This window comes from Rhineura floridana, chromosome 11 (assembly GCF_030035675.1).
Source record: "Rhineura floridana isolate rRhiFlo1 chromosome 11, rRhiFlo1.hap2, whole genome shotgun sequence".
NCBI lineage: Eukaryota > Metazoa > Chordata > Lepidosauria > Squamata > Rhineuridae > Rhineura > Rhineura floridana.
The window spans coordinates 29736041-29751817 of record NC_084490.1 but is presented as its reverse complement, the minus strand read 5'-3'; the positions used below and the strand labels follow the sequence as shown (position 1 = coordinate 29751817).

The window sequence follows — 15777 nt, the reverse complement described above, 5'->3', positions numbered from 1 at the left end:
AATATCAGTAGCAACAGCAACAAAAACAGCATTGCAACCATAACGATGAATCCTTTTCTACTGGAGCAAAACGCACTGTTCCAATCTAATCCATTATTATCCAATGTCAGACCATTTGACACATTTCAGTCTCAACGTCTCCTGACTCTGATGATCATTCAACTCTCAGCTGCTCTGCTTGTACACAGTCTGTCCCCCAGAGCTCTGAAAGGCACAGATAGGTTTTATATGTATTTTCATTTTGGTTGCTTATTATGAGAGTAGTCACTGAAAATCCATGTTGTCTTTGGCAAGAAAGTAGATCACCATAATTTGAGATAATTACAGGGTGCACAACTGCATCCCCAAGGCCTTCTGCTTAAAGGCAGAAGAGTAGCTGAAGTAACATGTTTATTAGGTGGCATCTAATCTCTTTCCTTATTGAAACATGAGCAGGAAAATACATCCAGAATAGACAGGCCTTGGGATGAAACCATAGAACAGGGGTAGGGAACATATGACCCTTCATATGCTATTGGACTCCAACTCCCATTAGCCCCTGCCAGTACAAGCAATGGTCAGGGATTGTGAGAGGTGTAGTTCAGTAACAACTGGATGGCCACAGATTCCCTGTCCCGGACACAGAGGTGCTGGCCATGTCTGGAATAGAAATGGCAGTACTACTAATGTCTTCCTTCTGTTCCCATGCATAGAGTTGTAATTGTGTACAGTGTTGTACACTGGGCTGCTTGTAAAATATGTAGTCAGGAACTTCTTCTTGTAGTGTGAACTCTCTCCAAGGGATTTTTATGAGGATTTTGTATATCCAAACTTCTGATTCATGGATTATATCATCCTTTCATGTTAGAGAGAAGGATTCTGTGTAGATGCAACACAACTTTGGCCTATACATCCTGTCAATGTATGCAGTACAGATGCCACTCTTTGACAGCATTGGCCTATACTGCAAGCATCTTTCTTAGTCACCACTGTCATTGCGTCACTGATGATATATGTTGCTGTGGAAGAACCCCCACAGTGCAATCCATAGATAATCTGTATTTCAAAACTTTCTAATACTACTAATAATATTGGTATTCCATTGTTTCCTACTGGTGGCTTAATCTACACAGTACAGGTGATTCCTGGCGTGTTTACACATTATGTTGTCCCTGGTTACAAGTCATCTATACCTATGTTCAGCTACTTGTGAGAAAGAGTCTACACATGGTGTCTACATGCAAGTGTTCCCTGGAAAAAGCTGTGTTCTGTCCATGTGTAGGTCTTACTCACTTGTCTGTCCACATGACCATGAGCATGAACAGTTTGCTACCCAGGGACAGTCCTTTTGAAAAGCTTTGCTTGCTGTTTCAGTAGTTGCCATCAGCTGTTTGTGCGACCATTTGGAAGAAAGAGAACAGAAGGTGGGAAAGTTGAGTAAAGGAACAGGGGAAAACTTAAAACTCAGCCTATAGAGGGGCAGGGGAGTTACCTGAGGCAAGTTCAAAAGAGGGATTAACTTTTTTTTTTTTGTAAATGAAAATGCCAATCCAGCACCAGCTATATTGTTTTTCTCATATTTGTCTGTGTATTTTTTTCACTCCCTTCTGTGCCCCACATGGCTCACTATGTCTTCATGTTGCTGTCCTCCCTTTTCTGTACACCTCACCCCCACTGTATGTGAAAGGAAAAAGAAATGAAATAAGATGAGATAATGTGCATAATTCACTAACACATGTATTCTGGTATATGTATATATAGTCTACCTTTTTAAAAATCACTGTTGGATTTAAAGCTCTAAAATGAGATAAATTATTCTAAAATGCCCCTTAGTGGTGGAATCAACAAGAGGAAAGATTTTCTACCTGCCTTGCCACACTCCTCCGCCTGGACCCTTATGAGGAAGAACTGCTGACTGAAAGGTACTACAGTAAGGGCCCGCTTCTCGCTGGAGGAGGGGGAGATCAGCTGTAGAGTGCTACAGCTGATCTCCTCCTCTTCTGGCGTGATCCTCCCGCTCTCAATTTGATCGTACTGCAGAAGGGGAAGATCAGCTGTAGCACTCTACAGCTGATCTTCTCCTCCTCTGGCACAATCAGTGGGTTAGGTTCCAGACCCCATGCTACAGCTGATCCATTTTTCAGCGGTTTTCGTTTTTCGGCGGGGGTCTGGAACCTAACTTGCCGTATGAGTGGGGCCCTACTGTACTGCAGGAGTGAGACTGTGCTGGGACCATTGAGGGGCAAGCTTTTCCACCTGCCTTTCCCCCTCACCTCTGCTCTTTCTTTCTGAGGCCTGCCCTTTACCAAGAAGATGAATGTATTTGGCTTTTAGTTGTTATTGCTTTTTAAAATGTTTAGATTTTGTTGTCTTAAATTTTTCTAAGTTGTATTATTCATTTCTTACATCTTGTTGTATTTGTGTGTATTCTTTGTGAGGTGCCTTGGGGGCCTTTTTGGTCAAAAGACAGAATAGAAATAAACCATAATGTAACATGACAAATTTTGGTTGCAAAGAAAGAATTAGGAGTTCCTTTACAGTGCACTCCTGCTTCTTCCTATGCATTCCTGGCTTGAATTCAAGCTGGGAATGCAAAGGATTGTTGTGGTTGCAAAGAAAGACCTGGGGATGCAAAGGAATAATATTACTTTGATGCCTCAGCTTGAACATTCACTTGAACATTCCATGGCTTCAGATCATATGATGTCAGGTTACTGACAGGTGAGCAGCTTCACCCACCTGTCAAAATGCCCCACAGAGGGCTGGCAACTTCTGGATCCAGCCTTCTGGCTGGTTCCATTTCCCTACCTCTGTTCTACATCAATCCAAAGAAACACTTAGAAACACTGTATCTTTTCAAATATATTTGAGGGTTACAGAGATCACCTCCCTCTTCCACTGAATAGAACCCAGTCAGGTCTTTGATAGGGGTTTATGGGGTTTAATGGGAATTAGAGGCAATGAAGCAATGAGAGAGATTGCTGGAATATAGATGGCAAAAACCAAATTTGACCAAACACAGTTTAGAGCTTTTTATTGTGACCACTCTGTATAGCATGAGTGGGGGCCTTTTTAGCTCTGGGGGCCAGATCCTTATCAGATCCTAGCCTTGTAAGCCAAATTTGACAGGTGGGCAAGGGCACCTACCTGTCAGGCACCTGATATCACAATGGCACCAGGTGATTGAATGCTTTGAAATTCTGAAGTTGGGACTTCACAGCACCAAGCAGGGCTTGCAGAGATCCCTGTGGGTGATTTAAAGTGCCTGAAGTTTCAGCTTTACAACCCACCAGCTAATGGGTGATAGAGACAAAACCTGCATTCTGCAGGCATCAGCCAAGTGAGTAAGTTTCCCACATGGACTCATCTCCTTCAGCATTTTATTTCCAACAATCAACACATATCTTGAAGACAAGAGCAATGAAGAGCAGTATTCAGGTTTTTGACTCATATATTTCTCTGTGTTAGGTGCTTCTTGCTGTTTAGCTCAGGCCTGAGGACAATTATATAACATTTAGGAGAAAATATACAACCCAATAAACCAGCACTAGAGGTCAAGATGGAGAAGATCTCCACAGCCACCATGTATTTTCCCTTTGTACTCAGGTAAGTGGGGACAAAAGAGACCCACACGCTGCAAAACACCAACATACTGAAAGTGATGAACTTGGCTTCGTTAAAAGTGCTGGGCAAGCTCCTAGCAAAGAAAGCCACAACAAAGCTGACTACAGCCAGAAATCCCCTGTACCCCAGAACACAGTAAAACATAAGGACAGATCCTTCGTTACATTCAACCACAATTTCTTCAGGCAATGAGTTCATGTCCAAATCTGGGAATGCAGGAGCAGTACAGAGCCAAACTGTACAAATAAAAGCTTGAATAAGGGAACATGAGAGAACAATAGAAGCTGCTAGTCTTTTCCCCACCCAGTTCTTTATCCTGGATCCTGGCTGTGTGGTCATGAATGCCAAAACCACAGTGATGGTTTTTGCCAACACAGAAGAAACAGCCACAGAGAAGATGATGCCAAAAGCAATTTGCCGTAGGAGGCAGGTCATTGCCTGAGGCTGACCGATGAATAACAAGGAGCATAGGAAGCAGAGCAGGAGGGCAATGAGCAGAGTAAAGGTGAGGTCACGATTGTTGGCTTTGACAATAGGAGTGTTGTGATATTTAATAAATATCCCTAGCACCAAGGCTGATATCATAGAAAATGAAAATGCCATAAAAGTGAAAATGATGCTCAAAGATTCACCATAAGCTAGAAAGTTTAAGGTCTTGGGAAGGCATCCATTTTGGTCTTCATTTGTATACTGATCTTCTGGGCATTTGATACAATAGTCCATTTCTGGGGGGAAAGAAAAATGACACCTCTGTCTCACAAATAAATGCATATAAGGCTGACTGACCTCTTTGGAATTCTGGACAAGCAAGATTCATGGCCTCATATAATTAAAGATACATCCTGCTGGTTTAAGACCAGAGATAAGGCTATCTCACATTTACTCAAGCTCCACAAAGCTGGGAATTTGGAAGGTAGTGATGATATATGTCTTAAGAGAAGTATCCAGTGATGTTCAGTAATGATTTTGTGTAACATCACAAAATGTGTATGCCTACAACTTGCCCTCCTTACACCCATACTTTTCCTTGCTTTTTTCAGGACCAAATCCTGATAGGGAGGATGGGGTACCTGGGAGCAGAAGAGATGTCTTGTTCCTATATTGCCTTGTGAACTATCTTGCTAAAGGAATCTTCCTGTGAGTTGACCCATGCTTGGTGGTGGTAGTGGGGTATCCCCGCCCTATGTGCACCAAATCTTTGAAAGATAGCTCCCAAATTTTTAATCTAGAAGTTAAATAGCATAAGAGGCAGAATGGAACCGGGCAAGACCCCACCAAAAGTCATGTAGCTGAGTAACAGTCTCCTAGTACTACATTCTGGTCCTGACTCTGAAGGTAGAAGCAGAACCACTGTAATACATTGCTTCCAGCTTCCTGTATATTTCTAGAAATACACCATCATCAATGCTGTTGAAAACAACTGAGAAGTCAAGGAGAACCAACAGTGTCTCATTTCCCCTATCTCTTTACCAATAATGACCAAGTCTCTTTCAGTGCCAAAACTGGACCTAAAATCAGAATGGAATGGATCTAGATAATCTGCTTCCTCTAGGCAGACCTAGAGCTGGCTGTCCACCACTCTCTCAAATGCCTTGCCCAAGAAGAGAATATTAGAGACTGAGCAGTATTTTTCTAAAACCTCTGGATGAAGGGAAGGCCTCTTCAAGAAGGACTGAACCACCACCCTCTTTTAAGGCAGTGTGCATAACACCTTTCTGAAGTGAGACATTAACCACTCCCTGTACTCATCCAGTCAATCCCTTCCTATTAGATTTTACCAACCATGAAGGACAGGGACCAAGAGGGTGTGTAGTTGGCCTCACCCTTTCAAGCCTCAGTAGTTGCTGTGATGGGCTTTAAAGGGGCTGGAAACCCTTAATGACTTTTGAACTGCCACTCAGACCTTCATCACATCACCACACCAATGAAAGCATGTCTTCCTGAACAAGCCTGAATAACGCAAATCAGTAGTTTTCACCAACATTGGAAAGAAATATATGCAAATCAGAGTAAAAATAAAAGGTTAGTGTATCAGTTTTAAGCACTTCATAACCTGCTGTACCTATGGCAATTTTTAGCAGATCAGTTTGAAATTTGGCACGTTTGCAGACCTCGTCTTGTAGATTGTGTATTCACTATTTCAAGTTATTAGCTCAACAGGTGTCATTTTCATAAGCTTTGGAATGTAGAGGCTTATACTGATTTAACATTTATTTTTCTTTTGCCTTAACTAAAGGGGCACTCCTATGCCCTGTTAATATGATTGCACACATATGCACAACTACAAAAGGCCCTAGGCAGATGTTAAGGTACATTTATAGTGATTATAAGCAAGGATAACTCTGCACCCCTCCATGAATTCATAATGCATGAATATGGCTTCAGTGTCTAATCAAGTAGTTCTTACGTGTGATTCTGGACACATAATATTTCCATCCTTATATAAGGTTTATCCTTATATAATGCTCTATTGTGAACTTTCACCTCTAAATCCACACAGCTGAGCCACTAGAGATAAAGTAATTATTACAATGCTCATTGTAATATGACAGTGTGATAGACACCTACCTTTTTCATTAGAAATCTTCCCTTCTGGACATGGGTGACAACTGTAGCAACAGAACGGCTCTCCTTCCTTCCTTTTTCTAACAAAACCTGGTTGGCACTTGTCACTGCACAATGAAGAAGGTGCTGTCTGTTCACAAATGCAAAGGAGGAAAGCCTTAGTCAATGCTTACTAAATGTTCTTCCCAGGGGATGATTCACATAGAAACCAATGGCATCAGAAAAGAGGGAGCATTTTGTATGAAGAATACTTTCATACTTTCTAGGGTATAAGAATGTAAGAGCAATGCTTGATCAGATCAAAGGCCCATCTAGTCCAGAATTCTATTCCAACAGGTACCAACCAGATGACCATCGGAAATCTGCAAGCAGGACCTGAGTGCAACAGCACTCTTTCCATTTGTGATTCCCAGCAACTGGTATTCAAAAGCCGCTCACAATGGCAGTGGAACATAAGAAGTAAGGGAAGAATCACAGCTCAATGGCAGAGCACAGTGGTAGAAATGCCAGGGATTGCATGCAGAAGGTCCCAGGTTCAATCCCCAGCATCTCCAGGTAGGGTTGAGAAAGACTCCTGCCTGAAATCCCAGAGAGCCACTGCTAGTCAGTGCAGATAGTGCTGAGATGGATGGACCAATGGTCGGTATAAGTTGAAACAAAAGGAGACAATCTCTGATCCTACGTAGATGATTTATTACATGCTCAAAGCGCAAATTAGAACAGCACTCTATTGAGAAAAGGCTACTGTTCCTGATCCGCGCATTGTATTACAACACATCTGCTCAGCTATGCTGTAGCAATCGAGGTCACTTTTCTAAAGAGATTATCTCCTCAAGTGGTGTTAGACAAGGGTGTGTCCTTGTTCCCACTTTATTCAATCTATATTTGGCTGATCTTCCATCTGTGTTGGAGATGATACAATCTCATCCACCCAAGATCGGGCATACAAAGGTATCTATTCTGCTGTATGTGGATGATGCGGTTTTAATTTCTCAAACTCGGCTGGGCCTCAAGAGACTACTGAGTGGCTTTGTGGAGTATTGTGAAAAAGATCTTCTCACAATTAATTACTCTAAATCCAAAGTACTGGTATTTTCTAAGAGAAAGGTCAGGTATTCTTGGTCTATGGGAAATGATAGAATTGAACAGGCTGATTCCTATAAATGCTTGGGTATTTGGTTCCACGAAGCAGCAAGCTGGAGAACCCAGGAAAAATTTGTTAGGGCCAAAGCTGAGAAAAACATGGGTGCATTGACCTGCTTTTTTCTTAGAAAGGGTGGGAAATTTCTGCCAGCGGCCATCCGTGTCTTTAAAACTAACATAGTAACTCTGATTATTTTTGGGGCACCAATTTGGTTTCCATATTCTAAGGGTTCACTTGAAGGAATTCAGGCCTTTTTCCTCAGGTCCATCTTTGGTGTCCCAGGGTGTGTCTCTGGAGACACCCTTAATCTAGAGGCTGGCCTCAGTTCCCTAAAATGCTTAGCCTGGACTTATGCTATTCATTTCTGGCTTCGCTGCTGTTTGGTACTTACTCACAGCTCCCTCACATCCCAGGCAATGAGAGATTCCACAGGGTCATCTTGGTCAAAGACAGTGATGAAAAAAGTTACCGCAGTAGGCCTCTCTCCTTCTGATCTGCTCTCTATGGATTTTGCAAGTGCCAAAGGGATTGTCAAACAGAGGCTAGTGGATATCGATAATCAAGAGCTCTCTGCAACCGCACAGGGTCCTTGTTCTCCCCAGTCACTGGGTCTATCAGGTTTCTTTCGAAAAGACAGGATGCCCTACCTAAGCTGGTTATTTATTCCCAAGTATAGGAGGGCTTTCTCTTTGGCTCAGTTTAATGTTCTACCTTCTAAACTTTTGGATGTCAGATATAAAAAAGCTCCAAGAAACAACAGGTGCTGCCCCTGTGATAATGACGAAGTAGAGTCTATTTCACACATCCTGTTTAATTGTAGCTATTATGAAAGGGCCAGAAAAGACCTAATATACCTTATGCAGTCTTTTCCAGGCCATTCTTTTGAGTCCCTTTTGATGTTTTACTTGAGGGTTCAGGTAAGGCAATTACTGAGCAAGTGGCAAAATTCCTGAACTTGGCCATCCGGACTAGACCCTGTATGATTGTCAACGGTAATCAAATAATTTGAGTTGTTTATATAACCCAGTTTGTTGCCTGTTGTACCCTGTGTTACTATGTAGTCTTATTTTATAACTCCCAGTATTATGCTTTATATTTGTGGTCAGTTGACTGTAAATAAAGATTGATGATGATGATGATACATGTTCAAAGCATTTTGGAGAATATGCCCTGATAACTGTGTTTGGGGAGGGCTTTGGCAAAGGATTTTTATATGTTTTATTGTTCTGACTGGTAATTCTGCAGAGTGAAGAAAACACACAGCTCCACAGCTCCTGAGGAAGGAGATATATTCTCCAAAACACACAGAGCATATAATAAATCATCTACATAGCACCAGAACTGGTCTCCTTTTGTTTCGACTACTACTTGGTGCTTTCCTCCCTCTTTGTTCCTGACTTGGGATAAAACAGCTTCCTATGTTCCTAACATGATGCTATGTCCATCCATTTCTTGTAAAAAGTGAATAGCTTAAAATATATGACAGTTGCCATGGTGGCTTGACCCCATGGAGGCTGGTAGGGTAGTAGATGGAGCCAGAGCCAGCAACAGGCAGAGCCAACTAATTCTAGTTTTGTCCCCACCCTCTTCCCTTGGTGAGTCACGGGAGGTTCCAGGTTCAATCCACAACAGCATGTAGACAACACTGAGCTAGATGGACAACAATCTGACTCAGTATCAGGCAGTTTCTATGTCTTATAAAAGCAACACTGAGGCTACGGAGGAGGAAGCTGGCAGTCAGTACCACCCCCTGGACTGGGTGCAAGTAAGAAGGCAGGCAGGTGGGGCTGGCTGAGGACAGACTGAAATTGGTGGGGCACTGCTTCATGCACAATTTAAGAAATGAGAGAGAATGGGTGTGCATATTTAGGCCTTAGGGACTGTGGAGAGGGACAGTTTATTCCTCTCTCCCACTCACCACCCACCGTCATGAGAAACTCTCGGTTTGCTACCTGGGGATGGCTCTTTCAGTTTGACTTGCTCCACTTTCCAGCCCCAGGAGCTTTCATAAGGTAGCTGCTGCCAAAAGAAATCTGAAGGGCCTTTCTAGCCTGTTGAGGTGTAAAAGGTGAGGGGCAGCTTGCTATGGGCCTATGCCATTAGCTTGGAAGCTACTTTGGGTTGTGAAGGCACTGAATATTTTAACTGACCTAATGGTAAGCTTTGTGCTCACTTTTTGATGTACTTTAAATGAATTGTTAATTTCTGATTGAATCAATATGTGCAATGCCAGAGCCAAACCCACCTCGTTAAACACGCTGTGCCATGTGATGATCTCATAAATGCTAAACTCCTCTCCTGATAAAGCCCATGGCTCCATTCTTCCCACTTTCACCCTTGAGAAAGATTTATTTGGGAAAGTAACCCAGTTTATAATATCAAATCCACTTTCTAATTCACCTTTCTCATTCAAAGACACCTGGCCCCCAGCATTGTTGTTAAAGGAGATTCTCCTTAAGAAAAAAATGAAGCTGCAATCAAAGAGACTTAATTTGTAAAAGGGCCATTAAGATATAACAAACAGGTTACTGGCATAAGTTTTATATTTTTGTTTTTTTAACTTTTTGGATTTTCCCCAGAAAGGGTAAATCCAGATTCAGTGGAGGAGGGAAGATACAGGGTGGCATTTTGATGCCAATGATGTTGTGTGGATCTCACAATCTGTAAGCACTCCCAGTTGCCAGAACGAGGAAAACTCTTGCTAGATTAAGATAAGCATAGAGATTTTCCAGCTACTTGACAAGAAGGGGAATGCATGGATTTCTGAGAAAAGAAAAAATAGGCATGACATTATATCTGCAAGTATACAGTATATATGGTCAGTTGTCACAAAGCTGAACATAATGCTACAATACATTTTCTACTCATGACTGTCAAGATGCTTTGGTTCATGAGATAGTACCTGCCATGGTTGAGGGTTTGGAAGTGCTGTCACTGTTCCATGCTTGGAATTCAATGAGTACATGGCATCTAAAGCATGTGCTATGACATAGACAGCATTGTAAATACTATAGCTTTGGGGAGTCATGCTCATTTCAAAAAATGGTCCCGAAAGGCTCTCCAGCTTTTCCTTCCCAGTGCAGATTCCACTGCTCTCTTCATCCACATTGGAATATGAAATCAAGCAGTCAAAAGCTTGCTCCCAGAAGTCTCTTATGAAATTGTCCCCTCTTGGAGAGTGAGGATTTAAAGTCAGAAGGAAATTTTGGAATTCCTGCACCTCAGTGGAGTGAACTGCAAAGGACAAAGCTCCCTGGAAGACTTTTATGTCCCAAGTCCTTTGATACTGTACTGCTGGGAAGTCCCATTCAGCTGTCATAATCCACAATCTGCCTAGAGATGTCTCTGTCATGTCTTCAGTTTCTGCTTCATGCAGCAACAATATCAAATCCAATGAGGGCCGTGTCTCTGCATATACAATAAGTGCTTTCACTTTGCTGTTTTGAATAAAGCAAAGCACATCCCCTATCCTTTGGAACTCATCAGTTAATTCAGTGAAATCTGTACGGAATGTCATCCTGTCAATGAATGCAGTACATATGCCACTCTTTGTGAGCATTGGTATCAAGTTCTGCAGAAAATTCTCTCCTTTAGCATCATTCAGTGTGACAATCCCAACCCATGTCCATTGGAAATGTGCTAGTAGTTGGACAATTCCATGGTACTGATACTGTTCATTGGGGACAATTCGGTATATCAAAGGGAACTGGGTTTTAGCACTTGGAGGACCAAATAAGTAATAAGAGACCTAAACAAAAGCAAACACAATATTGAAACCAGATTAAGTGTGCTATCAGAGATGGTCTGGCATATAAATATTTTTTTAAAAATTCTCTTAGCCCTTTTTTCTCATTTGTTCTAGGATCTGGATCTGGTTGTCCATGTTAATCAGTGCTTTTACAAAACATGATATGATGACACCAGACTTCGCATTTTACAATGTATGGGTTGGGAAAACATTTGTGGGTTCCCCCTATCCCCACCCCCTCTACTCGTGGTTTCTGTTTCTTCCTCAGTAGGATAGACCACAACAGATACACCCCCCTTTTCCCTAAAGTATTTTTGTGCAATTTCTGGGGGGAAAGTCATATGCCTCATATGCATATGCTACCTGAGGAATTTTGTAGATACTTAAGATGGTGGCCATGTAAAGGGAGGTTTCAGAGTCAAGTCCCCCAATGGCAGCTATTAGGTTCTTCTGTGTCTCACACTTGTAGTTGGGGACAATCACTTTCAAGCTAAACAGAAGGTTCAGGGTGGTCTGATAAGTCATCCTTTCACTGAGGTAGCTGTCATAGATATGAAATCCCAATGAAACATTTGGTAAGATCCTGGGATTCTCATTGATTTCCTTCATTGCAAATACCATGGCCAGGACATGCTGATAGTTTTTTGTCACTACACTGTAATCAAAGCATAAGCTATATTACTTCAATATTATGAAATATTGTAGACCTCATGAATTACTTGATGTTCTTTTAAACCACAATGTATACAGTACATATAACTGCAATTCAGGATAATATTTCATGCATCAGAAGTGAACTGGAGTCCAAAAAAAATTCTGCCAGAATAAATTTGTTCATATTTTAGGTGCCAGAAGATATTGCTGTTTTTGCCCAAAATTTGCATCTGATGACATAGACTGTAGTCCAGCCTTTCCCATCCTTTGAGTCCCCACATGTTTCTGGACTATAACTACTATCAGCCCCAGCCAGCATTGCCAATGTTTAGGAATTATGGAACTGTTGTCCAGCAATATCTGGGGGCCCAAAGGTTGGGAAAGGCTGCCATAGTCCACAAAGGAATATGTAATAATAAATATGTTACACACTAAGGTACTACATGATTCTTTGTTATAATGTTCTGGTGGACTGCCACTATAGCTCTTTATCAATAAAATCACCATGCAGGTATTTAAAATTAGGAATATAGGAAGAGATGGTGAAAGAAGGACTTATAAAAAATACCCATATTCTAAGGTATCTTCATATTTTTAACTTCCAGTCAGTTGCTTTCTGACTTTTTTCTGTAGAAAATGATGAATAAAAATGTAATAATATTAATAATGTTATTTCATTAAGCAATGCTATTAGGAGAGAGAGAGAGAGAGAGATTACAGTATCTGGATCAAAAGACAAAAAGGAGAGGAATGGGGTGCAGCAGGCAAAGAATAACTTAAGCTAAAATAAGCCTGGTATTATGAAAACCATATTACTGATATAAGGAAAATCATAGAGAAATGTGGTATGGCAGAGCAGTGGACAAATCTGAAAAGAAGAGGAAAAAATGAAAATGAAGAAGGAACAAGTCCTATGCAAGCATGTTTATACACTATTTTTATTATCAATCCCCAAAGGGTCTGGAAAGCATGTCTTGTTCATATCAAAGAGACTTCTTTCTGAACATATTTTTTATCTGCTCTTTGGAATTATAATAACTTTATCAATAAGTAAGAAAAGAAAAATATGGTGATAGCCAATGTTAAACACATTCAGCGTCAGCCCAATGAAATAATTAGATGTTAATAAATGTCATTTTTTAAATCTACCCATAGGATTATTACAGTTTGTCCCATAACATTTGATGGGAAATATGTAAAGAAGTTCCTTACACAGGCTCCTCAACAAACATTGCACTGGGGTGTTGATCAAAGGTTATAGTGTTAAAAAAGGAGAAGAACTGAGAAGAGATACCACCAATGATGAGGTCACCTTGCTGATAATACTCATGTGGGATCTGGAGGGGATCTCTCATCCTGCAAGTAATAGGGAATGCCTTGCTCTCAATTTGAGGAAGAAATGTCAAATGCAATATCACAGAAACAAAAACAACATTGTAACTGTTCTGCTGAAACAAAATCCACTGTTCTAATCACATCCATTAGTATACAATGTTAGCCCACTTAGAATAACCCAGTCTCAATGTCTCCCGACTCTGTTGGTCAATGGTGATACTTTATATCCTTTAAAATGCCCAGCAGCTCTACTTCTCCATAGACTGTTATCCCAAGCCCTGAAAGACACAGGATTATTATAGGATAACTTTATTTGGTTGCTTATGGCATGATATACTTTTTTTTTCATGCCATGCTGTATTTGGCAAGAAAGGATTGACATAATTTGAGATAATTAGAGGGTTCATAATTACCTCCCCAAAGTATTCTGCTCACAGACAGCAGCAGCAGAAAACATGTTAGTTGTCATCTCTTAAATGTTCCTTAATGTCAGGAATAACACCTGGGCTTAGTATGACACTGAATAAGAAAATATCTCAAAAAATTAGGCCTTCAGGTGAAGCCGTAGGACAGGTGTGGAGAATCCATGGCCCTTAGATGTTATTGGACTGCATCACCCATCAGTCCCAGCCAGCATGGCTAATAGCCAGGTTGATGAGAACTTTGCTGCTCCACGAGCTAGAGGGAGCCCCAGCTGACGAAGCGTCAAGGCGAGTTAAGCAGCAGAGCGAGTTCGGCAGCAGGGCAAGGAGGCCAGGGCCACCCACTCTGCCCGTCTGTTCCCTGACCTCAACTAAACCGCAGTCTCCAACCCATTGACATAATAAACCTTAAACAAAAATTATGCAGGTAAGAAGCCAGCAGGGGTGTGGGGGCTTTCCAGTGTTTTGCACCGCCTGCAGCATGTACGACTATCTGCCGGTTGGATAGAAGTCGTGGGTGTGCTCTCGGTGTAATGAGCTCCTGGCTCTCCGGGAACGACTTCATTTCCTTGAGGCCAAGGTGGCGGACCTGGAAAAGCTGAGAGAGGCAGAGACGTGTGTGGAGGAGGCCTTCAGGGACGTTATAGCTGTGTCCCACTCCAACGATGATAGCTCTCCTGCTATCATGGAGAACGATGGTCTTGGGGAAGGAGAGCATCCAGCTGAGGAAGAGGGAAATGATCCCTTAGAAGGGACCCATTCCTTGGGGGATGAGCAGCTATCCTCTCGTGCCGAGGATATATCTCCAGGGGGTGGAGGGATCCTTGTAGTGGGTGATTCGATCATTAGGAACATAGACAGTGGGGTGTGTGATGGGCGTGTAGACCGCAAGGTGTTTTGCCTGCCTGATGCGAAGGTTGCGGATATCGCCCATCGTTTAGATAGTTTGGTAGACAGTGCTGGGAAGGAGTCAGTGGTCGTGGTGCACGTTGGCACCAACGACATGGGGAAATGCAGCCGTGAGGTCCTGGAAGCAAAATTTAGGTTGCTAGGTAGGATGCTGAAAGCCAGGACCTCCAAGGTGGCTTTCTCTGAAATGCTACCAGTTCCACGCGCAGGATCAGCCAGACAGGCCCAGCTTCGCAGTCTCAATGCATGGATGAGACGATGGTGTCGGGTGGAAGGGTTTGGATTTGTTAGGCACTGGGGAACATTTTGGGACAAGCCGGGCCTGTACAAAAGGGACAGGCTCCACTTGAACCAGAATGGAACCAGACTGCTGGCACTTAAAATTAAAAAGGTGGCAGAGCAGCTTTTAAACTGACTGAGGGGGGAAACCCGACAGGAGCTGAGAAAGGTCCGGTTCGGAATAAACTTCCCCCCTGGGATAAAAACCAAAGAAATGATGAAATTTTAAAAGGGGTAGGCCTAGAAGTAGGCATTGTGAGAGCAGGGGCACAGGATATAAATTCAGAAGACCAAAATTACCACAGGCCTAACCACAAGTGCCAAAGACACTTGAAGAGAGACACTGCTTACAAGTGCCTGTACGCTAATGCTAGGAGCCCGCGAACCGAGATGGGAGAACTGGAGTGCTTGGTCTTAGAGAAGAGCATTGATATAGTGAGCATAACCGAGACCTGGTGGAATGGAGAAAACCAGTGGGATACGGTTATCCCTGGATATAAACTATATCGGAAGGACAGGGAAGGACGTATTGGTGGCGGAGTCGCTCTATACGTGAAAGAAGGCATTGAATCCAGCAAGCTCGAAACCCCAAAAGAGGCAGACTCCTCCACAGAATCGTTGTGGGTGGTGATACCATGCCCCAGGAGGGACTTAATACTGGGAACGATCTATCGTCCCCCTGATCAAAATGCTCAAGGAGACCTTGAGATGAGATATGAAATTGAGGAAGCATCCAAACTAGGAAACATGGTAGTAATGGGTGACTTCAGCTACCCAGACATAGACTGGCCGCATATGTGTTCCAGTCATGACAAAGAAGCAAAGTTTCTAGATATTCTAAATGACTATTCCCTAGACCAGTTGGTCATGGAACCGACCAGAGGGACGGCAACCCTGGACTTAATCCTCAGTGGGGACCGGGACCTGGTGCGAGATGTAAGTGTTGTTGAACCGATTGGGAGCAGTGACCACAGTGCTATTAAATTAAACATACATGTAAATGGCCAATTGCCAAGAAAATCCAACACGGTCACATTTGACTTCAAAAGAGGAAACTTCACAAAAATGAGGGGATTGGTAAAAAGAAAGCTGAAAAACAAAGTCCAGAGGGTCACATC

At 42.4% G+C, this 15777-nt stretch overlaps 1 protein-coding gene across 1 annotated transcript; it reads right to left on the bottom strand.

The window, feature by feature from the left end:
• Window positions 1–3426: 3426 nt before the first annotated feature.
• LOC133367688 (vomeronasal type-2 receptor 26-like) lies at window positions 3427–11681 on the bottom strand. The gene is made up of 4 exons (XM_061591785.1): window positions 11424–11681; window positions 10215–11060; window positions 6172–6298; window positions 3427–4328 (listed from the first exon to the last, which is right to left on the bottom strand). Exons 1-4 carry the CDS (start codon window positions 11679–11681, stop codon window positions 3427–3429), a joined length of 2133 nt encoding a protein of 710 aa, XP_061447769.1.
• Between the last annotated feature and the right edge of the window lie 4096 nt (window positions 11682–15777).

Excerpts from the sequence above, each read along its gene's own strand:
- LOC133367688 (XM_061591785.1), bottom strand. The coding sequence starts at position 11,681 with ATGGTATTTGCAATGAAGGAAATCAATGAGAATCCCAGGATCTTACCA. Across the intron at positions 11,061-11,423 it reads GTATCTACAAAATTCCTCAG|GTCTCTTATTACTTATTTGG; the intron begins GTAGCATATGCA and ends GCTTTTGTTTAG. Across the intron at positions 4,329-6,171 it reads GAAGATTTCTAATGAAAAAG|AAATGGACTATTGTATCAAA; the intron begins GTAGGTGTCTAT and ends CTTTCCCCCCAG.